At 37.8% G+C, this 25,660-nt stretch overlaps 1 protein-coding gene across 1 annotated transcript in view; it reads right to left on the bottom strand.

Annotated features, from left to right (window-relative positions):
• Positions 1–25,660, bottom strand: part of PRKAR2B (protein kinase cAMP-dependent type II regulatory subunit beta) — a 91,354-nt gene that overhangs the window by 23,621 nt on the left and 42,073 nt on the right. Inside the window, exons 3-4 of the mRNA XM_019745385.2 lie at positions 5,871–5,923; positions 3,211–3,294 (exon numbers count right to left, since the gene is read on the bottom strand). Coding sequence (XP_019600944.1) covers positions 3,211–3,294; positions 5,871–5,923 — 137 coding nt within the window. The remainder of the gene's footprint in view (positions 1–3,210; positions 3,295–5,870; positions 5,924–25,660) is intronic.

A 25,660-nucleotide genomic window follows, 5' to 3' on the forward strand; every position in this document is an offset into this window, starting at 1 on the left:
CAAAAGGACAAGAACCATGTCTAAGTACTTTTGTGGACTCCAACACTTTAGACATGCCTTGGAACATAGTGGGTAATTAAGGAATTGAACTTGAAAGCAGCTGCTGTACAAGCAGAGTACATGAATTGAACATGTAATTCAATTTAAATGCATTTAAGTTATTGTAAAAAGTGAATATCATTAAAAAAAAGTAGAAAGCTACTTGAAATATGAGCTTCCCTAAATTCTTCAATCTGCCATGTTTGGGGATAAATTTCGTATTCCACGTGGTAATTTACTGAGAAAAACTAATTTTTACTTATTTATATTCTGCATCTTTCCTAGAAGGATTTCAGATAGTGAAGAAATAAACCAAGATGGTTTGAGCTCAAACTCAGTAAAAGATCTTTTGGAAACAACTATGTAAATTTGTTTGCTACTTCTCTATAAAACACTCAATAATGGTAATTCATGGGCCGGCCCGGTGGCTCAGGAGGTTAGAGCTCCATGCTCCTAACTCCGAAGGCTGCCGGTTCGATTCCCACATGGGCCAGTGGGCTCCCAACCACAAGGTTGCCAGTTCAACTCCTTGAGTCCCGCAAGGGATGGTGGGCTCTGCCCCCTGCAACTAAGGTTGAACACGGCACCTTGAGCTGAGCTGCCTCCCGGATGGCTCAGTTGTTGGTTGGAGCGCATCCTCTCAACCACAAGGTTGCCCGTTCGACTCCCGCAAGGGATGGTGGGCTGTGCCCCCTGCAACTAGAAATGGCAACTGGATCTGGAGCTGAACTGCACCCTCCACAACTAAGACTGAAAGAACAACAACTTGAAGCTGAACAGCACCCTCCACAACTGAGATTGAAAGGACAACAACTTGACTTGGAAAAAAAGGCCTGGAAGTACACAGTGTTCCCCCAATAAAGTCCTCTTCCCCTCCCCCAATAAAAAATCTTAAAAAAAAAAAAAAAAATAATGGTAATTCATGAACTTTGTAATTTCAGGAACTGGCTTTTTCTCTTTTAAGAAAAATATATATATTGAAGACCAATTTATAGGAGTATATGTTGAAAATATATATTGAAGACACATATATATCGAAGACCTGCAACAGAGCAGTGAAAGGACATCTTTAAAAATTCTTATGTTTACAAAAATAATCACTTTAATTAAACAAAGATGCTCCTCGCCAGAATATACTAGCGAACGTTTTTTTTAAATTATTTTAAATGCAACCAAAATTTTCACAATGCTTTAAGAGTTTAAAGTTGAAATGGCAAGAAAAAGCAATTTAATTTATAGGATGGAATAGAAGAGGCAGCACCTCAGAAGAGTATAATTGGCAGCTATTTCACTCATGCCTCTTTGTTCCTTAGTGTAGAAACACTAGAATATCACTGTTTAGTCTCTGATGAAGCATTGAAACACTGCAGTTGAATAGGGAAATATACAAACAAAGTAACACATGGTCCTACCAAAATACGGAGCGAGAGCATTTTCATGTCTGGGTTTACTCCTTGCTACTGAAAATACGGCCATAGGGCAGGAGCGGCACCACCACCGGGGGGCTTGTGGGAAACAGACTCTCAGGCCCCATTACAGACCTGCAGAACCAGAACCTGCATTTCTAACATCCTGATGATACACAGGCATATTAAAGTTTGAGAAACACTGTTTTTGTGACCTCCAAAATTCTCCAATGTAAAGTTCTAGTTGAAAAACAGACAATTTCCTTGGTTGAAGCCTATATGTAAAGGTAAATCGAAGGATTAATTTTACAGATGTCTTCTGTGTGTGTATCTGGAACAAGAGTTAAATTCTAAATTAGTTTAATTCCAATACCAAAATTATCATCTTACACACACCACACACACACACACACACACACACACACACACACACATACACACACACACAGAGTTCTATCTATCCACTAAAAATTATTTGGATTCATACTGGTGAGATCACATATTTTAGTGTCCTTTATTTCAGAATCATAACCATTCTGGATAAATGAAATTTGGGATTATTTGGAAGCCCATCAAAATTTCACAAACTTAGTCACTTTTCCACTATTTAATACTACAAGGAAAAATTTCCACTCATAAACTAAATTCTTAAATTTTCTATCTTAATTCCATTTCTTATTCTTCTATTATTAGAGAGAACCAGCAATCCCATTCTTTAGAGCTCCTAGTTTTGCAAACTCAGGGATAATTCTAGAGGACCTAGATCAAACTGGACAAAACCTGTAATGTGTGGTCCTAAAACAAGATCTCCAAAGTCACAAAATGTAATCCATGTTCCCAGAGGGCCTGACATAAACATAAATGGTATTTCAGTATGTGATAAGACACTGAAATATTTTTAAAATATGTATAGAAGTGTAGAAGACCCGATATAATGTAGTGCCTCCCTCTTTATAAAAGTGGCCTTTTAAAGAAAACTTTTAAAAAGAGTGGATCTTGATTTAGTGCTTTATTCTCTAGGGCATCAATCTGAAAACTGTAAGACATTGATTTGACCAAAAAAATGTTGAGGTCAGTTACAAAAGTTGACTCAGTTGTCACATTTGGAACATGACAGCAGTAGCTCTTTCCCCAGTGACCCTATAGCAACGAAAAAGCATAATCTGTAATGATGGAGGCGGAATATTGAAGTCAGAGTACAGGGCAAAATCTGAACAGCACGCTCACTCATACTGAGAGAGTGTTCTAGAAATACACCCCAAACCAAAGATTAGAGATTTCAAAATCCTCACAAAGAACAAAAAATCCCCCCACATTTAAAGCCAAGTAAAATGTTATTTCTAACATATGCATAATCTAAGAATTATACATTTGAATATAGTTACTGTCTCTGGCTGGTGAGAGAGGCAATCCATCATGGGCCCTGGACATCCCTGTGTGTTCCAGCTGGGAGTACACAGAACGAAGGTCCTAACTTCTTTTCACCTGGGCCATTTCTCAGAGCTATGTTTGTAGCTAGAAACCTTGCAGGATGAGATAACGTCTTCCCCCAGACAAAGGGCAGGCCTGCCTACTCCTGGTTATAACAGCAGTGGACCTCCCAAGCTCAGGACAAGTGTTCTTCTAACACAACCCACTGTGCGTGCAGGCATCCACGATGGGGTGAGGTGAGCTTGTGAAGACAGTAAGACCCAAGCAAGATTCCACACAGTTCTTGACACTGACACTGAAAAGACAACCGTTTCTATATTGAGATTTATCTTACCGGATCCAGGTTCTTAAACAGCAAGATGTCTTTGCAAGCCTCTTGCAATCGATTCCTTTGATCATCAGTTTTTGGATGTATAATCTAAAAGGACACCAAATTAACAAACAAACAATTAGTCTACTCTTCTTACTCATAAGGGATACAATTTCTTAGCAGGATGTTACGAGGAAGAATTGTAAGCCGAGGTTCACTGTATGTGACTAGACAACTATCAGCCCATTAAGTAGGAAAAGTAATACAATTTGTCTGGGAGGTGGGGGAGGTGCACACTGATCAATACAGCACTTGAAAATTTTTCAAAGGAATTTTCCCTCCAGGTTAGCAAATTCATTTTGTAAAGGTCTGTGATTGGCCAATCACCAAGGATGCCCAAACTTCCAGCCAGTGGGAACACATAAAAGGACAACAGGTGACAACAGCTATGTTGAAAATCTAGAGACAACCTTTACTCTGTTTAATATTGTTAATATATGTAACTCCTCCACACTGAGTGACTTTCTGCAGGGAAGGAGCAATCATGCCCGGCCACGCCAAGAGTGTGGAACTGAGAAAAAAATGAATCCAAGAGTCCTGGTGCTCACATTAGAATGAGCTCAAACAAAGCCAGTGTCCTATATTCTTACTGAACTTTCATTCCAGGAGGGTGAAAACCCACAGAATGCCCTCTGTAAGACCCACAGAATGCTCTCTGCCAATTCGCCAGAGTCCCTTGTGACTAACAGAAGGCTCAACAGACTTGGACCAAACGGCCTATCCTTTCATGAACATTGGTAGTTTGCCAACTATAACATGAGTTAGAGGCAAGAGACTTTTGGTCCTTTGAGCAGCAGGCATCGAGTCGGTCTCCGGGGGCCCAACACACCACCTTTCCTATTCTAGTGGTCCCTCACGGTGACCACAGGAGATGACGAGCTGGCGCCTCACCTCTTCAGCCAGCCAGCCCAGCACCAGAGCTCCCAGAACCAGCAGTGCTGACTTCTGTGCCCATTACTATATCTGAACTCATAACGGGAGATGAAAGTATTTCAAATCCATCTCAGATGGCTAAAAATGAATGAAAATCATAGGCCCAAGAAGAATAAAGTAAATTTACAGTGTGTGTGCACTATTCATACACTACACAAAAGTCTATTAGCCAGTTTGAGAGAAAGCCACTGCATTTTTTCTATAAGGGTAAGACAAATGCAAACTTTTGTTCATTATCTAATCAATTATTTATCTCAAACTGGACTCTAAGATGTCGTATGAACACAGAAAAAACAGATTTGGTGCCTATTAACTCGTTGTATACAAGAAACTCTGTTAGTTAATACAATTTGGGTATTAACTAAATCATGCCAACCAAAATTCGCATCTCCCTACTTCAAGTAAGGAAGGCTAACATAATAAAACAAAAGTTATTTCTCACTTCATGGAATTCACCTTGTACTTCAAGCTGAAGTAATCATAAACGCTTGCCTGCTGAGAAACTCTATCCTCAGAGAGAGAAAGTTAGGGATACCACGTCACCATTGTTGAAATAACTTTCTTGGCCAAAAATGGAGCTGCTCCCACCTGGGTACCATGTGAGCAAACCAAAACCTTCATAGCTTTTGTGTCCCTATAAATGCTCCGCGTCACCGGAAACAAGTCTATCCAGTCCGTCTATCCCCCAATGCTAAGCCAACTCTGGGTGCTATACTAATCTCCTTGTCCCTTATTCATTTTCTATTTTTTCCCCCAACCCTGGTGCTGGAAATCTCCATAGGTCTGAGAGTGAAATGGGGATTCCTTGAAGGTCTTCTGGTCACATAAAGCTCCTGATCTTGCTACCATTGGATTTTACATATATTTCAGGGAGCTTAATGATGTAATGACTTAGAGACACAGTATCTGCTTTTCCATGTTAAAACTCAATCTTACTGAAGTATTTTTTAGAGCTACAGAAATAGATTTTAGTTTATTTTTTAAGGCCAAATAGAAAAGGGGGACTTTGCAAAGCATGTACTCAGAAAAAAAAGGTAAATTATTACTTCCATTTCCAGGCTCAGTAATCTCTTATTTAGTTTACTTTTTACTAAATAAATAATAGGAATATGAAGCTAAAGGACACAGCTAAAAAACTGCTTCAAACAAAACTGGACAAATTTTTACAAAAACATTAGGACCTCCAAGAAATCAGTTTCTGAGCAAACTATTAAGACTCATAGATTTAAAAACACTAATAATTGCTGTACTGACACTTCAGATGTAATTTTACTGTGATTTTTCGTTTGTTTCAGAGTAAGCTTCTGTTGCCATAAATTAGTAGGAGCAGAAGGCTCTTCCCAGTATTTTTCTTTACTAGAAATACTAGGAAAAACAAATTATCACTATGAGAAAGATAGCTAAAAACATTTTTCATCACCAGACTGTGTTTTTGCAAAAGAAATAAAACCACAACTACAATGAGCTTTTATGTTTATTTTTCCTTTTAGACAAAGAGACTCTCTAGATAAAAGTAATCCCACAGAACATGAAATAGAAGTAGATAGAGCTAAGACTAAGAAAAGAAATAGTCAAAATAACTCCATTATATATCCTGTTAACCTATATGCTTGTTAACACCTTTCCTATTATTATTTTCCTTATCCAATACAGAAGTAATTTAAAATAAGTTAATTCAGTCAATTACATACCCTGGACTCTGCATCATCTTCTTCCTCATCAGGGTTATAAGCTTCTGCACATACTATCAAAAGAAAAATGGACATTTTAAAGATTCTTTCACCACAAAACATACTATAGTAAATACATCTTTAAAAATTAACAAACAAAAGAGTATCATAGCCTAAAAAACATTAATTCATCCAGGGCAAGCAGTCTACCCACAAATCGATTTCCTACTCCAATATATACGTAATTTATTAAATTACAGAGCTGAACTTTAAGACATTGACAACTGCTTGTTGCTTTCTCCTATTCAGAGAAACACAACTTAACCTCTTTCACTTTAATTTCCAAGCTATAGAAATGCACAAGATCTAAAAATTACCTAAAAAAACAGATACCAAAAAAGTCTAAATCTGCTATGAAACGATCAATTTAATCATATAGTTAGGAGTAACTTTCATAAATTATCCATAACCGTAATTCCAGGAGGAAATACTACTATTAACATTTTGCATATTCCTTTGCAGTCTTCATTCTGAATTGAGTTCATATTGCATATATAATTTTAAAAACTGCTTTTTTCATTTAACACTGTAAGAATTTCACATGCCATTCAAAACATTTTGCAAATATTGTTTTAAGGACTGCTGATTATTTATCATAAGCTATAATTTAACCATTCCCCTAATGCTAGAGACTTAACTGGTTTCTATTAAAACAACTTTGCAATAAACATCTTCATGCAGAAATATTTGTCTACATTTCAGATTATGCTGTTGGAATTATTCCCAGATGTGTGTTTTTTTGTTTGTTTTTTTTTTTGGGGGGGGGGCCTAAAAGATATAACAATTTTTAAGACATACTTATCACCAAGTTTCTTTCCAGAGGGATTGCACCCATCCACTATCCTACAAAGAAGAGTCCTCTAAACTGTCCAGCAAAGTTGGATGTTATTGTTTAAAATTTTGCTAATGTGGATGGAAAAAGGATTTAAATTTGTGAAAATTATTATTGAATTTGAACAATTTTCAAATGTTTATAAGCTAACTATATTTCCTCCTTTTTTCTTATATATGAGGAATTTATATATGTATTTGGTTTTCTTTTTTACTTACATCAGTCTCTTAATACCACTTTGTCATATTTCTGACAATCAATTTATCTAGTTTGCTTTCTCACTACAATTACAAAGGTTTTACAGATTATGTATATTTACTTGTGTCTAGTGTAGCCACATCAAGGAAGAAAATTCCTCAATATGATTTAAATGCAAATGTTAAACATCATAAAAGTACCACTGGTTTTGAGCTTGGAAATCCTTTCTTTATTTGAAAATCTAAAAATGTGCTACCTCTCTTTTCTTTCAGTTTTTTAAAAGTAGATCTTAGATTTACCCGTTAATCTACATGGACTTTATTCTGCCACAGATGTAGAAATTTAAAGAACAGAGGTAAAAAACTGAAAAATGTCTTTCTAAGAGCCTCATGATGGCATCAAGCATATTATAACTTTTTTTTTTTTAAGAAGAGCTAGCGCAGCTCACAGTGGCGTAGGCAGGGATTGAACCGGCAACCTTGGTGCTACGAACACCAAGCTCTAAAACCAATTGAGCTAACCGGCCGCCCTATAATTATTAATAGTATTACTGTTACGTTATTACGAACCCTGACATTAGCTTTCTTTTCTCTAGGCATTGCTCTACATACCTAGGCCAGTGAGTGATTCTTAACCAGGGCCAAATTTGCGCCCCCAGAGGACATTTGCCAATGTCTGGAGTCATTTTGATTGTCACTACTATGGGGGTTTAGGGGGAAGCTACTGGGAGAGTTCAAAGATGCTACTAAACTTTCCACAATGTACAAGACAGCTCCCTACTCCCCATCCCACCCCCCAACAAAGAATTAGTACCTGGCCCAAAATGTCAACAGTGCTGAGGTTGAGAAACCCTGACCTAGTGTATATTTTCTCAATTTCTCAACCCTAAGATAGGTGTTGTATCAGCACTTGACAGATGAAAGACCAGGGCATAGAGAGGTTATTTATCTTGGTGGAGATCATACATTGTAGTACCACAGGACCAATACATGATCCCAAGAGTGTATGGCTGACTCCAAAGCCCTCATTTTTTTTTTTATAGTAATGTTTCCTGGTTTTTGTTTTTTTAATTTATTGGGGAGACAATGGTCAACAAAACTACATAGGTTTCAAGTGTATAATTCTGTAATACATCATCTATATATCACATTGTGTGTTCACCACCCAGAGTCAGTTCTCCTTCCATCACCATATATTTGATCCCCCTTTACCCTCTTCTACCATCCCCCTCCTTACCCTCTGGTGACCACTAAACTATTGTCTGTGTCTATGAGTTTTTGTTTCTTCATTTGCTTGTCTTGTTCCTTTGTTGCCTTCAGTTTTATACCCCACATATGAGTCATATGGTTCTTGACTTTTTCTGTCTGACTTATTTCACTTATCGTAATAATCTCAAGGTCCATCCATGTTGTCACAAATGGCAGTGTTTCATCTTTTCTTATGGCCGAGTAGTATAGCCCTCGTTCTTAACCACTGTTCTGTACTCTACTGCTTTGGTGAATTCAACAGCACGATGCCTGGACTTCAGGCTCCTGTCTCAGAAATGTAACAGAAGGGGCCCAGTGTCTCAGGGACAGCATCCCATTAAAACAACTCACTGATGCACGCCACCAGCATGCCATGTTAGTAAGTAACTTCCTGAATCAAGTAGGGAGTCAGCATGACCAGGCAGCTTTCTCCCTGCAGGAAGACCACGGAAGCCAAATCACAATTAAAAGGTTGCTTGGTGAGGAGATCGGAGGAAGTGCGTTTGTCAAATAAAATAAATGTTTAATGGCATCATTCTGAGACAGACGTTTGCATCCACGTGCACAATACAGACGATCCTGCTAATTTGACCCGGACAATGTAATTGTGTTGGCTGCAACTGTCCTAAAAGTGAGGACACCGACCTCTAAAGCCGTGCTCTGTGACTTTGTTTCTGTGAATGACCCATCTCACAGGCAGGACTGCTACAAAATTTATAGGGCTCACTGCAAAATGAAAACACAGGCCCCATTTTCAAAAATTAAAAATTTCAAGAGGGCAACAGCAGAACATTAAGTCAAACCCTTCTGAGTATGGAGCCCATGAAGTCAGCCCTGCTAATATGATCAATACATACAATGAGGTGATATAGTAGATATTTGGTTCTTTAGTAACTTTTATATATCCTCTGACCCATTAGCATTGATCTTAAAATTCAACTCACAGAAGAAAATCTTAACCTTCTAATTTCTAAGTTTCAAGCCCTTGAACTTTGACTAAAAATCATGAGTATTATTTTTCTAAATAACTTCCTAATTGTCACAGCATTACTTATTATTTAATACCCTCTTGCTTTGTGAAAACTATTTTATCATATATTTGCTGTTTGGTTCTGGACTATCCATTTCCTTGAACTATTTACTATGCCGACATTACAAGGATTTAGTCCTTGGCATTTATATACAATTGTTTCGCTGTGTCGAAATTCATCTCCCACCCCCTTCTACAGCCAAATCAAAATGCAGCTCTTGCACTCTGTACATTGCCATGGCACCTCACACCTCCTTATCTGCAAATACACCATTTCTTCCGATTGGAACTCCCTCCACATCCTCCTTTCCAAGTCATCCCTTCTCTCCACCCCCAACTAAAAAGTCAGACCAAGAGTCCTATGTTGAACTTGCTGAACTCTCACCCACACAGAGCTGAGCTGGGGAGCCCCACTTCCGTGCTCCCTTTGCACCCTCCCTCATGGCGTGCCGAGCTTGCTATCACTTACCACACTTTACCAAAGACGTTACTCTCTGTTTGCCCCTCCAGGCTGCGATGTGCAGCCCTTCACGGACTGACTCTGTGCTCTGTTTGACTTGTATCAGTCTCTTAATACCACTTTGTCGTATTTCTGACAATCAATTTATCTAGTTTGCTTTTTAACTACACTGACCTGGCACACTGCCTGGCTCAAAGTACATTTCTTGAATGAATGAATAAATGAAGAACAAACAAGCTTGCTAGGTCTTTGAGGGAAGAGATGTCTTTTAAATATCTCCCAATAGTCGACCCGTATCATATGCTCTCAAACAAACACAGCAGGTTGAATGAATGAAAAAAAAAAGTGTTCTTTGTTAAAATGTCCTACAGCGTCTGTCGAAGATACTGGGACAGAGAGTAGAAGTGAAAATAAGGACCTTTTGTCTTGTTCACCAAGGGGGCTGGCAGAGAGATTAGAAGCTCAGTAAATATCTATACAATGAATGAATCGATGAAAGGCTCTGTGCTTAGATGGACCCTCAAACTAAAGTCACCAGATAACTTTACCTGTCTTGTATTCTTCCTGAAATGTATTTGCCCCATCCCTCCCTGGCAATCTGAAAATCGAGCTTGAAACTATATATTCCATCTTTGTTTGGCAATTACACAGTTGTGAGGGACAAAGCCTTAGCGTTTAAGTCAGCCCTATATTGAGGTTCCCGTTATGTTGTGCATTTGGATAATACATTAGTTATCTAGAATGGTCCAAGAATTTAAATCGATTCTCACATTGCAGACAGTCTAATGTACACTGGTGTAACCACACACCTGTCAGTTTGCAGGCCAGAACAGGAAAGTGAGAACTACACTGACTTTGTATTTTTGGGGGCTTTACCTTCAATCTTCTCATGTAATTTGATAGGTACATACACACACACACAGAGTGACAGACAAGGGATAAGGGATCTTTTTCCCTTCGGACACCAAATGTGCGATCTTCTCCAACACCACTTCTCCAACTCTCTGACATCAACTGGGTGTCGAACAATTCAACTCAATTCTGAAACTATCGACCTGAATTTAGTGTTAGATCGCACAAGTTAAAGGGCTCAGTCCCACAGGACTGCCCCACTTCAGACACCAATCGCAATTCCCAGGCCATGCACACTTCTGACCAACCAGCTATAAACTGGAGGCTCCCACATCCCCCTTCTTAGGTTCGATAATTCACTAGACTGACTCACAGAACTCATGAAGGTGTTTTCCTCCTCTTATATGGTATCAGTTTATTATAAAGGATACAACTCAAGAAAGCCAAAAGGAAGAGAGGCATAGGGCAAGATATGGGGAGGGGGGAACAAAAGAGTCTCCACACCCTCTCCGTGTGCTACCCTCCACTGCCTCCATGTGCTCAGCAATCTGGAAGCTCTCTGAACTCTGCCATTTGGAGGGGGGGGGTTCATGTCACACACACACACACACACACACTTGATTAAATCATTGGCAACTTGTGATTAACTCAGTCTCCAGCCCAGTCCCCTTCCCCAAGGTTGGGCTGAAAGTTCCAAGTTTCTAATCAAAGTTTGATCTTTCTGGCAACCAGCCTTCATTCTGAAACTATCTAGGGGCTGCTCAGCCAAGGTCACCTCGTTAGCACGCCAGAGAAACTCTTATCATTTAGGAAATTCCAAGGGTATTAGAAGCTCGGTGCCAGGTACCGAGGGCAAAGACCAAGTATCTTTCTTATTATTCCACACAAGTGGTTACACCAACTTCCAGGGTCTTCCACGAAGTGCCCACTATAGCACTTTGTTGGTAATGTATAAAAATCAGTAGAGTCAAAACAACTCTGCACTGGACAAGTTTACATAACCCAAGTTAGCTTCAACAAAGCTAACAAGACATAAAGGTACCAGATTGAACTCCATGAGCCACTGGGCTTCAGCACCTGGCACTGAGCCTTGCACATAGTACACCCTCAGTAAGTATGTGTTGAAGGAGTAAAAAGCAAATGTGGCTTGTACAGAAAGACTGCATGGTTTAAAGCCCTTTAGCCTAGAAAAAAAAATTGACTTCTATAAGCTATATAAAATTTACTTTTGCAATGTTCTTAATATACTAAGAATTTAACATACTATTTAAATGATAATCAGCTTAAAAGAAAGCTATTATTAAAGCGCAGGTGTATCAGACAACAGAGCTCTGATTTAATATGGTTAAATTTAGCTTATTGAAGTGGAAATGCCCTCCTACAAAGAGAAAAAAAATTACCTTTTACAAATATTAGTTTAAGGCATGAATTCTCAAACAAGATTAGTTGGGGGATAAAAAAAGTACCCTTTTTTCATATAAAACACAGATATACGCATATATACCATACATAAATCAATATACAGTATACTCATATCTGTGGTATTAAAATGTCTTGGGGCAGTTAAGGGGGGGGAAAGTCTAAAAATACTTGGAGAGGCAATAATAAATATAAGATTGAGAAATACTGGTATAAGAATATACTAGTTATAGCTAAATCAAGGGAAGAGGCACAGTAAGTCAACAGACTCCCCTTCCCGCATTCATTTGTATTTCTGCCAAGATAATTTGCTACTGCATTTCCCCAAAAATGAGACCAGGTCTTATATTAATTTTTGCTCCAAAAGATGCATTAGGGCTTATATTCAAGAGATGTCACCCTGAAAAATCATGCTAGGGCTTATTTTCCAGTTAGGTCTTATTTTCGGGGAAACACAGTATATATCTTCTCTGACACATTAGTGATAATCTTGTCAACAGGAGTCCCAATCTGGGGTGCGAAAAAAGGAGGAACTTAATTTATTATTCAGGTGAACAGTTTCCCAACTGGGGAAACGCAGCCTTTGGTGGAAACCTAAAGTGTGCTCTACCAAGACAAACAGGAGACCCACTCATATAGAGAAAGTTCCCACCCTGGTTTCTGACTGGTCCATTCTATGCAAATGACCACTCCAAATCTGCACAGTCTGATTGGTCCAAACAGCACTGTCCCGATTGGTCTGCTTTGCACATCCTGATTGGTCATTATGGAGCTGGTCTGATTGGTCAGTACATATGCAAATGAGGCTATGGCTGCAGAATTCCAATTGGATGGGGCAGGTCTCAGCCTATTGGTCCAAAGATGATACCCTTTGTGAGGGATGACTCAGCAGGCAAGAGGCTGAAGGTTCAGTCCATAGCTTTCCCCTGAAATGCAGCGTGAGTGAGAAGCCTCTGTCAGCAATGGCTGCTAGACTCTAGTTAGGAATTTGTGCCCAGTTAACCATGAGGAGTCCTTTTTGGCAGATATATTCCTCTCATCCATAATCTTAAATTTTAATTCACAGAGCAAAGGCATTTGGACAACATGTCCAAAAATAAAGTTCACGTTCTGATCTCAAAATCACACTCAAGCAAAAAGACCTACAGGAAATCTTATTTATTCATTTTTAAAAATTAGGTTTTGAAATGTGGGAGATGAAGAGTACAAAAAGAATGATGCAAAGCATGTATACTATTTTATCGTTATATATTACAAATAGGGTAGAACTTGTTTTACATATATACATTACTTTAAATATTATATATAACTATGTACTGTATATACACCATTTGTTCTCTAGGCAATCACAGCCTAGAAAGCAAGACAGAAATAGAATAATCAACAATTATATTAGTGCCATGATGAAGGTATGTATGTACAAAGCACTGTAGAAGCACAGAAGGGAAGGAGTGACCCGCTGCTTATAGGACACCAGGATTCGCAGAACTCCTTAAATAGTTAATGAAGAATGGGAAGAAGTTTACCGAGAAAAGAAGACAGTGTTTTGTTCACTGCTATACTCTTAACACTTAAAACAGTGACTCGCACCAGTGTTAAAAATGTTTGAAGTAAAAGTTTATATTGTTTGAAGAAATGAATAGTTGTTTCAGTTGGTGAGAAAAGTTTATCTTCTTTTGATCCTCAGACTTATAGAAACTGTATCTGTCAGGGCAGGCTGGCTTATAGCACAATAACAAGCATCCCCAAATCTTAGTGACTTAAAAACAGAAGTTTACTTCTTGCTCACACTATTTGTCAGTCTCATGATAGAGGGTAATCTGTTCCATGTGGTTGTTACTAAAGGCTGCAGGCTGATATAGCTGCCGTCATTTGGAATGTCACCAGTCCCCAAAGCTGTGGCAAATTGCTCACTGGCTCCTGAAGGAGTTCAAGACACGCAATCAAAAACTGAACTATCTGAAGCCAAAGGAGTCTGAGAAAACGGCAGAAACAGGAAGGTCACTCTGACCTCCCCCACCTTGCCCTTCTTTTCTGAAAGCAAGAGATAAATCTCCCATGTGAGAGGTACCTTCCGTATACCAGGAGAAAGGGAGACACCTTATCACTAGAGACAGGGAATTTAGGGCAGAGAAGGCCGTGGAAACAAACCTCATTACTTCATTATTTACTACCTATAGCCCGACAACTGTCTTGTCAATTCTTCACAGATTTATTGTTTCTTTGTCTAAAAAGTATAAAAGCTTCCTGCTTTGATCACGTCTTTGGGTCTTCATTTTCTTGTGAAGGCTCCCATACACATGTAAAAATTCAGTAAAATTTGTATGCTTTTCTCCTGTTAATCTTAGACCCAGCCAGAGACCCCAAGTGGGTACAGGAGAATCTTTCTTCCCCTAAACTCCTAAAGCTTCTGCCTGGAAGTGATACATATTACTTCTGCCAAACAGGAATATACCGTGTTTCCCTGAAAGTAAGACCTAGCTGGACAATTAGCTCTAACGCGTCTTTTGGAGCAAAAATTAATACCAGACCTGATATTATATTGTTATTATATTATATAAGACCTGGTCTTATATTACAGTAAAATAAGACCGGGTATTATAATATTATATTATGCCTGGTCTTATAGTAAAATAAAATTATATAATATTATATGGTATAATATTATATATATTATATAGTAAAATAAAATTATATAATATTATATTATATTACATTATATAAGACCAGTCTTATAGTAAAATAAGATCAGGTCTTATATTAATTTTTGCTCCAAAAGATGCATTAGAGCTGATTGTCCGGCTAGGTCTTATTTTCAGGGAAACACAGTATATCACAATTAAGAGGATAAAGTATTCAATAGGTTTATAAAAAGAATTGAGTCAATGTGGAATGTATCTGTGAGGATGAATCCAGAATCCGGTAGGCTCAAAGACACTCCACAATTCCACTGTTCATACACTCTATAGTAGCCTGTGGGATTCAGAGAATGGAGGAAACACCATAAGTCTTCACTCTCTCTCACATGGAACAGTGGTCCCCTGTAGCTATTAACCCTTATTTCATCAGTAAGGATATAAGAAAATAAACAATGTGCAAGATCCAAGATAGGGCAAGAGCGCATAATCAAAGGACTCAATTTCTGGGTATTTCTCAAATAATCTATTCCAAGTAAATTTTCTTTAAGAGAAAATATAAAAACTTACAAATGATCAAGGGTAAGATAAACAGACATAATACAGAGAGCCTGAAGATTAATTCTAAGAATGTATTTTGATAACCATTAATACTTTAACCCCAAGTATGTGTTTGCTACTAATCACTATAATTCCTCAATGATATTCTCTAGAACTATTAAGTAGCAGACAGTTAAGTGGCTCCATCAGTGTTAGAGGGCAGTACTGTAATAGAAACTATTTCATGCTTTGCTGGAAAAAAATGAGGATTTCTGAGCATTATATTTGATGAATATTATGGGTTTTCAGAAATTAATAGCCAAGGAGAAATCAAAAAAGAATTCTGATCCTTTGACTAAAAAGCCAACAGCTTCCCAATAGTTTGTGTAAATGCTCTAGGAGTCTAGATAATGTGATCATCTCGTGGCATTTTATTTTGGTCTGAGACGTTGAATCACATTAAGGTCATATGAATATAAATACTAGCTGATAATGAATGCTATACCCACATTTATCAAAATACAGACGCAGTAGAGCTGGACCTACTGAAAGCTTCTGAGTAATTTTATTTGTTTACTATTTTTGAGACTAACACTGCCTAACATGTACCTATAAGAGAATTATAGGAACAGAATCACGAAAGGGATTCTTCTAATTTATTAATTAATTTTCAGAAACAGTATCATTTGACCTGATGGCTCTAGGAAGTTAAATTTGGATTTAAATATTGTCAGAATAATGGGAAAATAGTTTATGTCAATTCTTGGCTTCCAGATTTAGTAATAAAACTAAGCAGTGTGAGCATTTGTGGAACATCTTTCAATCAAGCCTCTCTATGTGACTATCAGAAGTCTAATAAGAATTTCAATGCTACTTTCAAAAAACATAACCAAATTGTGAACAATACACATCAACATCCAAAGACTTAAAAATATATCACATATTTATAAGTAAATGCAATTCAGTCAAGCTTTCTCATTATTTATATTCAAAAGATATAAGTACTTGTAAGTAGCCTAGCAGGATTTTCTTCTTAGAGAAAAGAAAATTTTCCTCTTAGAGAAAAGGGAGACTTAAAAAAAAAAAAAAAAAAAAAAGTTGAGATTTGTGAGGTGATGACGATGAATTTAAATGAATTTTTAATTAAAAAGAAAAATGATGGGATCAAATATATGGTGATGGAAGGAGAACTGACTCTGGGTGGTGAACACACAATGGGATTTATAGATGATATAATACAGAATTGTACACCTGAAATCTATGTAATTTTACTAACAATTGTCACCCCAGTAAATTTAAAAACTAAATTAAAAAAAAGAAAAGAAAAATGATATAAGGACAATAAGATAGGAGATATGGAAATAAAACAGCCAGTTAAACACTTGAAATCTAATAAATTGGTAAAATTACTTGTTTTTTAATAATACCCAGTTTTAGAAGAGATACATAGATTAGAGTGAACTTTTTCATACACTGCTGGTGAAACGCTAAACTGGGAGTGAGATGGAAGAGTCAGCCTGAAATATTGAAAGTCCTGAAAATGTTCATGCCCAATTCAGCAAGTGCTCTTCAACTAATTTGATCTGAAGAGATAATGACAGTTGAATACAGAAGAAACCTCAATTCCCAACAACAAACAAATAATAAATTACTGTCCTTACATACTATGATATGCTATGCAGCCATTTAAAAATTGTTTTACAAGAATATCTGATGAAATAGTAAAATGTTCACCAAATCTTATTAGGTTTTTATTTGTTCATTTGTTTTTTAAGCAGGTTTCAAGACAGGTGCATGGTTTGAGCTCACATAAAGTATGCATGAAGTCTGATGGGATAGACACCAAAGTCTATTCAGTAGTTGTTTCTAGTATGACTGTGACGATTCCAGTTTTCCTAGGTTTTCCTCATTTTCCACAGAGAATGTACTATGTTTATATTCAGAAATAAAGTTTGTTGTTGTTTTTTTTAAAAGATGATAATGATTATAAAGCTCCCTGAAACATTCGTATCTCAAACATAAAAAGGGGCTTAAAAACAGTTAACAGCTTTCTTGCTGTTAATCAGTCTTTCTTTGAAATGCATCTAATCCTTTTACAAAATCACTTTTACAATTTAATGCTTCTTAAAAACATACAGTTTCTAAAACTGGCAGAGTTAAGGTACTAAAACTTAGAAAGTAGCTATGAAAAATAATCTCATTAACAATATTATTGTAAAATGGAAAATTTTCTTTCTAATAAAACTTTTTACATAAAGTAAGAATACTGACTTAATGTCTACCTCAAGTTTATAATAACATGGCTTCCTCTACACCTTGAATACTTAAAAGCCATCTTCAGAGATGCAGTACAGCAGAGTGAGGTGTATGGCAAATTCTCACCCCAAAAGCAATGATAAAACAAAACTAAAATTTCACACACAAAAAAAACAAAAAACATTTTAGAACTTTGGAAATCAATTAAAGGCATGTAACAAATTGAGAATCATTTATTCATAGAAAACTATTGAACCTCAAGTTAGAACAGTGGGAGCATACAGGAAAACCAGGAGTTATGCTCACAATACTGTCACACTCACAACACTTCTGACACCAGATATGTAGGTTTATTTTCACACTGGCCATTCTCCACGACCAGCCAAGTGTCCTACAATTCAATCCAATGCTGCCACTATTTACCTGGAGTTAACATCAGATCCCACAAAGTAAGGGTTCAATCCCACAAGACTGCCCCCCACCCCCCGCCCACACTACAGAAGCCAGATTACCCACAACTTCTATCAGACTGGAGGTTACCAGAATCCCCTCCTTAGATTCGATCATTTGCTAGAAAAGCTCACAGAACTCAGGGAAACACGTTTACCAGTTTATTATATAAGGATATGATAAAAGATACAAATGAACAGTTAGATGAAGATACACGTAGGGCAAGGTCTGGAAGGGTCCCAAGGGTAGGAGCTTCTGTCCCCACGGAGTCTACATGCCACCCTACCAGCATGTAGATGGGTTTACTGAACCCCATACATTTGGGATTCTTATGGAGACTTCACCAGGTAGGCATGATTGATCATTAAATCAATCTCCAGCCCCTCTCCCCTTCCCAGAAGGTGGGGGTGGGTAAAAGTTCTAAGCTTCTAATCACAGCTTGGTCTTTCTGGTGACCAGCCCCCATACTGAAATTATCCAGAAGCCCACCAAGAGTCACCTCATTAGAACAAAAAACACTCCTATCGCCCAGAAAATTCCAAAGGATTTAGGGGTTCTATATCAGGAACCAGGGTCAAAGACTAAATATTAGAACAAAAGATGGCCCTAGTGATCTTATCACTTTGAAAATTACAGGGGTTTTAGGAGTTCTGTACCAAGAACTGGGGACAAAAACCAACATATCTATATATATTCTCCACTGTTTCACAGGGAGTCTATGGCAATCCTGCCTGGGGCTGCTATCCAGAACCCCTACCACTAGACCGGTCAGTAGGGGAGTTCTACTAACTTTGCTGCTGAAGGAGACTAACCTGATTGAGAGTAGAGTGTGGAAAAAAAAAAAAAAAATGCCCAGCAGCATTGTTGGTAACGCTGAGCTCAGTGGCAGACAAGAAGGAAGGCTGGCAGCTTGCCTAACCTGAGGTCGTGGTCCTGGTTACAGCCATCATCAGACCAACAAACTAACCAGAAATTAAACCAAAAAATGAGACAGCATAAAGCGGCTTCATAAACTCTCCAAACATCCATGGCTGATTGGAAGGCTATGCAGTCATGCAGGAAAAACTAGACAGGGCCCAAGCCATTCATAAATCCTGGGCTGTCCATGAAGATGTCTGTGAGACATTCAGAGAAGACAAAAATGACAGAAGTTGGGGCACACTTTAAAACTATCTGAAATATGAACATGCTCCCCAAATCATACACATATCCATCAGCTCAAGGTGTGTGAGTATAACCTCTAACCAATCACTGGCTGACCACTAAGCCATGCACAAATGGGGTTAACCCTGGAAACCCAAAGTTAAAACATTTTTAATTAAAAATTTTTAATTAAAAAATTTTGAAAAGCACAGACATTAGCAGCCACATACCATGGTATAGACTGAGTCCATAGATTTAGCCTAAGAAAATTACTAAACAAAAAAAACAGCATCAACAACCCTAAGATGGAGAAAATCAGAATTGCTACAAAATATAATTTAAAATGCCAGTTCTCAACAAACTTATAAGAAACAGGAAAGAACAGCAAAGAAACAGGGAAGTGTGATCCATACTCAGGAAATAAGCAGTTAATAGATATTATTTCTGAGTGGGCCCAGGTGTCGGACTTAGCCGACAAAGACTTCAAAGCAGCTATTGTTCAAAGAAATAAAGGAAAGAATTAAAGAATTAAAGTATGATGACAATAATGCAACAAATACCTTTACCTCAATAAAGAGGTAGAAATTATGAAAAAGAACTAAATAAAATTCTGGAGTTGGAAAACACAATAGCTGAGATGAAAAAATTCACTAGACAAGCTCACTAGGTTTGAACTGCCAGAAGAAAGAATCAAGGAACTTGATGATAAAGCAATAGAATGACAGTTCCACAAAAAAAAGAAGAGCTAGGGAAAGGGGCAGAAAAAAATAGGAAGAAATAAAGGCTAAAAAAAAAATTGCCAAATTTTACGAAAAAACACTAATTTACAGATCCAACAAGTTCAATGAACCCAATCTAGAAGAAACACAAAGAAGTCCATACATAGTCACATTTTAGTCCAACTGTTAAAAGTCAAAAACAACAAAAAAATCATGAATGTGAAATCATCTTTGTATACAAGGGAACAATAAAACAATGTTTAACTTCCCATCAAAAAACAATGGAGATCAGAAGACATTAATGGCATATTCAAATTGCTGAAAGAAAAAAATTATCTCACAAGAATTCTATATCCAGCAAAACTACCCTTTAAAAATGAAACTGAAACGAATTCATCCTCATATAAACAAAGACTGAGAAAATTTGTCTCAAGCAGATGTGTCCTATAAGAAATACTAAAGGAAGTCCTTCAGGATTAAAGGAAATGACACAGATGCTAACTCAAAGTGACAAGGAAGAAATGAAGAGCACCACAAAAGGTAAATATGTGAATAAATAAAAAAGACTGTATAAACTCATACTTTTGCTCTTTTTCTCTTAATTTTTATTTAAAAAGACAAGATTATATAAAGCATAGTTATAACACTTAACGGTTGGGTTTATAACATATATAATATGTTAGTAAAGGAACAATGGGCTGACAGGTGAACTCTATGTCCCTCAATTTCTTCTCATTCACACACCTTAGTAAAGCAGTCTGATGGTTACATGTGGCTATGCCCAGAAAGAGATCACCTCTTCTCAGTTTGTTTCTGGGTGATGATCAAGGTGAAAGAGGTGTGGAGGATAATACGGATCTTTTTTGAAATTTCAGGATTCCATCCAGACCATTCTTGGACACAGTACATCTCTGACCAAAAACTGTTAATGCTTCCCACAACATACAGAATAAAACCCAAACTCTTGCCAAAAGGGTCTCCCATTATTTGATTCAAACCTAGTTTTTTGAAACCTTCCTCCTACTATAATATAATAAAGCCCATAAATTTCTAACCTTTTTAGACTATTCATGATTCCCTCAACACAATATTATCTCACGTGGTTTGCTCAACAGGAAATTTATCCCTTCCACTCTCCATTCTCATCTATCAAAATCTTACCCTTCCTCCAAAGCTCTGCACAAAGGCCACAGCCTCCCTGACACTTTTCCCAAGCACAAAATTTGGGATTAAATGCTCCCTTCTATGTAGGAACGCAGAATGCACCTTATTCATATCTTTATTTCAGTGTAATCACATATTACATGGGAGCTAAATTCTAAATACAATATATGAGGCAAAAATCTCCAATAGTCAATGTTATTCTTGAAAATCTCATAGGAAACCATTGCTGAATATGGTCAGATAGCCCCATAATAAGTCCACAAGGGGTTTTTCCCTCCAGCATTAAAACTGATTGCTTTTTCTTTTGCTGAGCACTAGAAATTGTTGCTGCCTTACATTTAGAAGCTACATGTGTGGAAAATGGATACCTTTAAAACGCTAGAAATGCTCACACTCTGAGAGGCATGCAGGAGCCAAGCAGGCCAGCAGGAAGGGTAGATTCAGATCCTTCCTCACCCACTGAGGGCACAAACTCACTGAGTGGAATGGCTCTCTGCCTTTGCACTCAAGCTCTCTGTGAAATGTGTATAGTGGAATCAGAGTGGGTGGCACTGACCATGGCCCAAGTGCTATGCTGTCCTACAACCGCCTGCTTGGACAGCCATGGATCCAGTCAGCTCTTCCAGGGGCTTGGGCACAAGCTATGTCTTCCTCATCTTCAGCAATCTCACAGTATGCACAGAACAGTGTTGCAAACAGTGAATTAATGATTAACTTTTTTTTAGTTTAACTGAAGTGATTGCATAACCAATCAGATACAAAACCATTTTGTCTGCAGTTGTAAGAGTATAAACATTCCAAAAACAAACATTTCTACACAAAAAAGTTATCCTCTTGCAAATTAAAAACATTTGCGAGTCTAGAAAAAACATCCAATCTGATTTTAAAACACAGTAATTTTGCATAGTATAAGGGAACCAGGTGGTTGGCTGCTCTTAACGTTCTGAAGAAATAACATCAGAAAAGTGTTTGTACGAAGAAAATTACAGTGACCTTTAGTCTCCCACTTTATCTCTTTAAAAAATGTGTGGTATGAATGTAAAATATTATTTCTTCTCTGGGGCCTTTTCATTTAGTAGTTAAATGAACTGATATGCAAGATAATAATAGTTCCATTCTTTTGAAGAGAAGCAGTTTGTCTGGTATTGTTATTCACTGTCATTCTATGTGTCAAGTATTATTCTATCATAAACAATAATGGTTCTCAATAGAAAACGACACATCCAAGTGGGTCAGTGCAATCGTACAAGCAGGCAGTCAAACAAGTTACTTGAGCTTCCCTCACACACAGAGCTCAGGGCTTGTCAGCCCCTCTCTGATTTACAGATATGCTGAGTACACTGCAGATGTCCCCTTAGGCTGAAAAGGAAACTCAGAGGGCCAACAGAGAAGCTTCCTTCAACAAAGAAAGATAGAGGGCTTCTTCAGCATAGTTGGTCAAAAGTAAGAATCAGCTAATAGACATGATTCTCATAATCCAAAGTGGATCAGTTAAAATTAGTCCCAGGGAGGTCGTGTTTCTGAGTCCTCTGTCACAGCAGACCCCAAATGGGCAAATGAAACAACTTCCAGATCAATCCAGGATGACAGAGCTAATTGGAACCCTTTTCTGGGCCTTTGGGGGTCTTGAATCAGAGGGAATGTCAGGTCAATCTCTTTCTGGGGGCTAATGCTATAAAGTGCGGAACTGTGGTGGTCATATTCCCCACTATGTAGACCAAGCAGCCTACAACAAGAGAGAGAAGCAGAGACAAGAGATGGAGCGATCCCTAACACTGTTCAAAGCCCAGGTTCCAGTTGCTCAAGAGGCCCGGCTACATTACTGCCCTCCCTGTGATTTTGTGAGAACCCTAACCCCACTATTTAAATAAATGTTTCATCTTCACTTGCTTGAATTCAATGCGTTTCAGTAACTCACAACCAAGGACACATCAGAAATTAAGGGAAACACTGGTTCAAAAAAAATCAGGACAACAAGGAAAACAAGATAATCACCAGCCAATTACCAAAGATAACTAAGAATAAAACCACAGAGCAGTCACTGATAAGGAAGTGGTATTCGCAAAATAACAAGTTTAAACTCTAGTGATTATTCTAACAACAAAAGTGGATGAGACATACTCGGGACCCTGTGTGGTTCTGACAGGAGTACCCAGGACTGTTTGTCTATGACACGAGAGAATGTAAATGATAAAGCAGCCCACAAAATTGAAATCATTCCTGCCACCAAATTGTGCTGTCTTGCAGAACGAATAATCGTGGCCTTAGGTCTTCAATTTAGTTTTTATGTTCCATGGATTTCAGAACCACTGACTGGTATTTTTTTAAATAGCTTTATCGTTTTATGCAAATATATGTACTCTGCAAACAATTCATTTAACTATTAAAATTTTGTTTTATCCTACACGAAATGCCTCCAGCTTTACTGAAAGTAACATGGAAATAACTCTTACTGATTATTTGTAAAGCTGTGCTGGGTGTCTATGAGTGATGCAAGTACTAAATAGGGTCCCTGCACTCTCTTAGCTTACGAACTGGTTAGGGAGATTAATTCATCTGTAAAGCAGTAGTGTAAATTATTATGTGTGGTTATACAGGCAGTGACTGATACACATGGTGGGGAAAGAGCACAGGACTCAGACAGACTGAGGCACATCCCAGCTCTGCCGTTTTCATTCCTGCCACTTATTAATGGTGTGACCTTTGTATATATTACTAACCATTATGAATCTTAGTTTTTCTCATCTGTAAAGCGTGGCTATTAAGAACTACCTCGAGTTGCTGTGATTAAATAACTGCCAGCTATATAGGAATCACATAGTAAACACTGAAAATTACGTAGATTGATATAGTTGGCTTAAACTGTCAAAAGACATAATGAAGTAGAATGATAATATTCACACCTGCCGATGAATGAGAGTGAGCTCCAGGCCTGTGCATACACAATTCCCCCAGAATGCTCCACCCCACACCCCAACCCAAGCCCTGCCTCCCACTTCTTCCCAGGTCTTGACTGAAACCACCTCCTGGGAGAGACATTCTCCCCCATGTAAATAGTTGGCTCCTGTAAATAGGTGTCATGTGTCACACTCAATGAAGAACTGAGTCATCCCACCAATGCTCACTTAGGGTAACGCCCGAGTGGAGTTATAGTCCCCAAGAAAGGCAGTGTAAAAAGCCCATATCCATCAACCTCACTAAGCATCAGAGAAATGCAAATAAAAACCACAATGAGACACCACCTCACCCCAGTCAAGATGGCTATCATCAATAAATCAACAAACAACAAGTGCTGGCGTGGATGTGAAGAAAAGGGAACACTGGTGCACTGTTGGTGGGAATGCAGATTGGTGCAGCCACTATGGAAAACAGTTTGGAGGTATCTCAAAAATCTGAAAATGGAACTACCTTATGATCCAGCAATCCCACTCCTAGGTATCTATCCGGAGAAATCCAAAACTCCAATTCAAAAATCTTTATGCACGCCTATGTTTATTGCAGCACTACACACAATAGCCAAGACCTGGAAACAACCGAAATGCCCATCAGTAGATGACTGGATTAAGAAACTGTGGTACATTTATACAATGGAGTATTATGCAGCCATAAAGAAGAAAGAAATCTTACCATTTGCAACAACATGGATGGACCTAGAGAACATTATGTTAAGTGAAATAAGTCAGAAAGAGAAAGACAAATACCATATGATCTTACTTATATGTGGAATCTAAAGAAAATAATAAGTGAATGAACTAATCAGAGACAGTTTTGGCAACATGGAGGAAAAACAGAGGGTTGCTAGAGGGGCAGGGGGGTGGGGATAAGGGGAAGGGGAGAGGTTTTGAAAAATAATCGGTAACCACAAGATGGTCATGGGGGTTTGAAAATTAATTTGGAGAACGTACAGAGGGACAGTGGATGGGGGGAGGGGGGTTCACACAGTGTGAGGGATATAAATGATAAACGTCTAAGTTTTGCTTTGTCTTGTGCACCTGAAACTAATAAAAAAAAAAAAAGCCCATATCCAGAGGGAAACTTGCTGTGTTCAAAATTTGACTGCATTCCAGACAAGCTGAGGGACCTTGGACCAGTTATTTAACTCCTTTGTGCCTCAGTTTCCTTGTCTATAAAATGGAGATAATAGTGCCTTACTCAAAAAGTTGATGAGACGGCTACATGATATCTTTTAAATTAAAGAATGTTCAGAATACAGTAGGCAGCCACAGCTTGGTTGAAAAGCAAGGTTTGTGTTAGAGGTACCAGAATCTAGTGTTATGTATTAACTGAGTCTAGGTTCTCAAGGGCCTTGAGTTGAATATTGATTTAAAGTGTATAGACTTTACCCTGTGTGATATGTAGGATATTATGACAGAAATCTGCCAGACAAATTAAGAAAAAAAGAGGAAGATTAAAGCAAGAGAGATCACATAGCATCACTATAGCAACCTACGTGTATGTGGTTGGTATGGTGTCAATAGAAATAGAAAGTAAATAAAAGTCAGCACTAATCCACTAACACATTACATACAAAGGCCAAGGTTATTAAGTATACACATTAATAATTTAATTAACAGAAATGGTTTCTATCAAGAATTTACTATAGTACAATAAAATCTAATTATCACATTATACTCAGTTACTAATATCAAAAAAATATATTTCCAATGAAACAAATGTGTATTTGATAAGTATAAGCAAATAAGAAGCAACATCATTTTAAAATACCAAAATGACATGAATGATATTTATGGTACAAAATACAGAAATGAATTCTAGCACAGTAATGTAATACATACCAATGTCAT

Source organism: Rhinolophus sinicus, linkage group LG09 (genome assembly GCF_036562045.2).
Source record: "Rhinolophus sinicus isolate RSC01 linkage group LG09, ASM3656204v1, whole genome shotgun sequence".
NCBI classification, from domain to species: domain Eukaryota; kingdom Metazoa; phylum Chordata; class Mammalia; order Chiroptera; family Rhinolophidae; genus Rhinolophus; species Rhinolophus sinicus.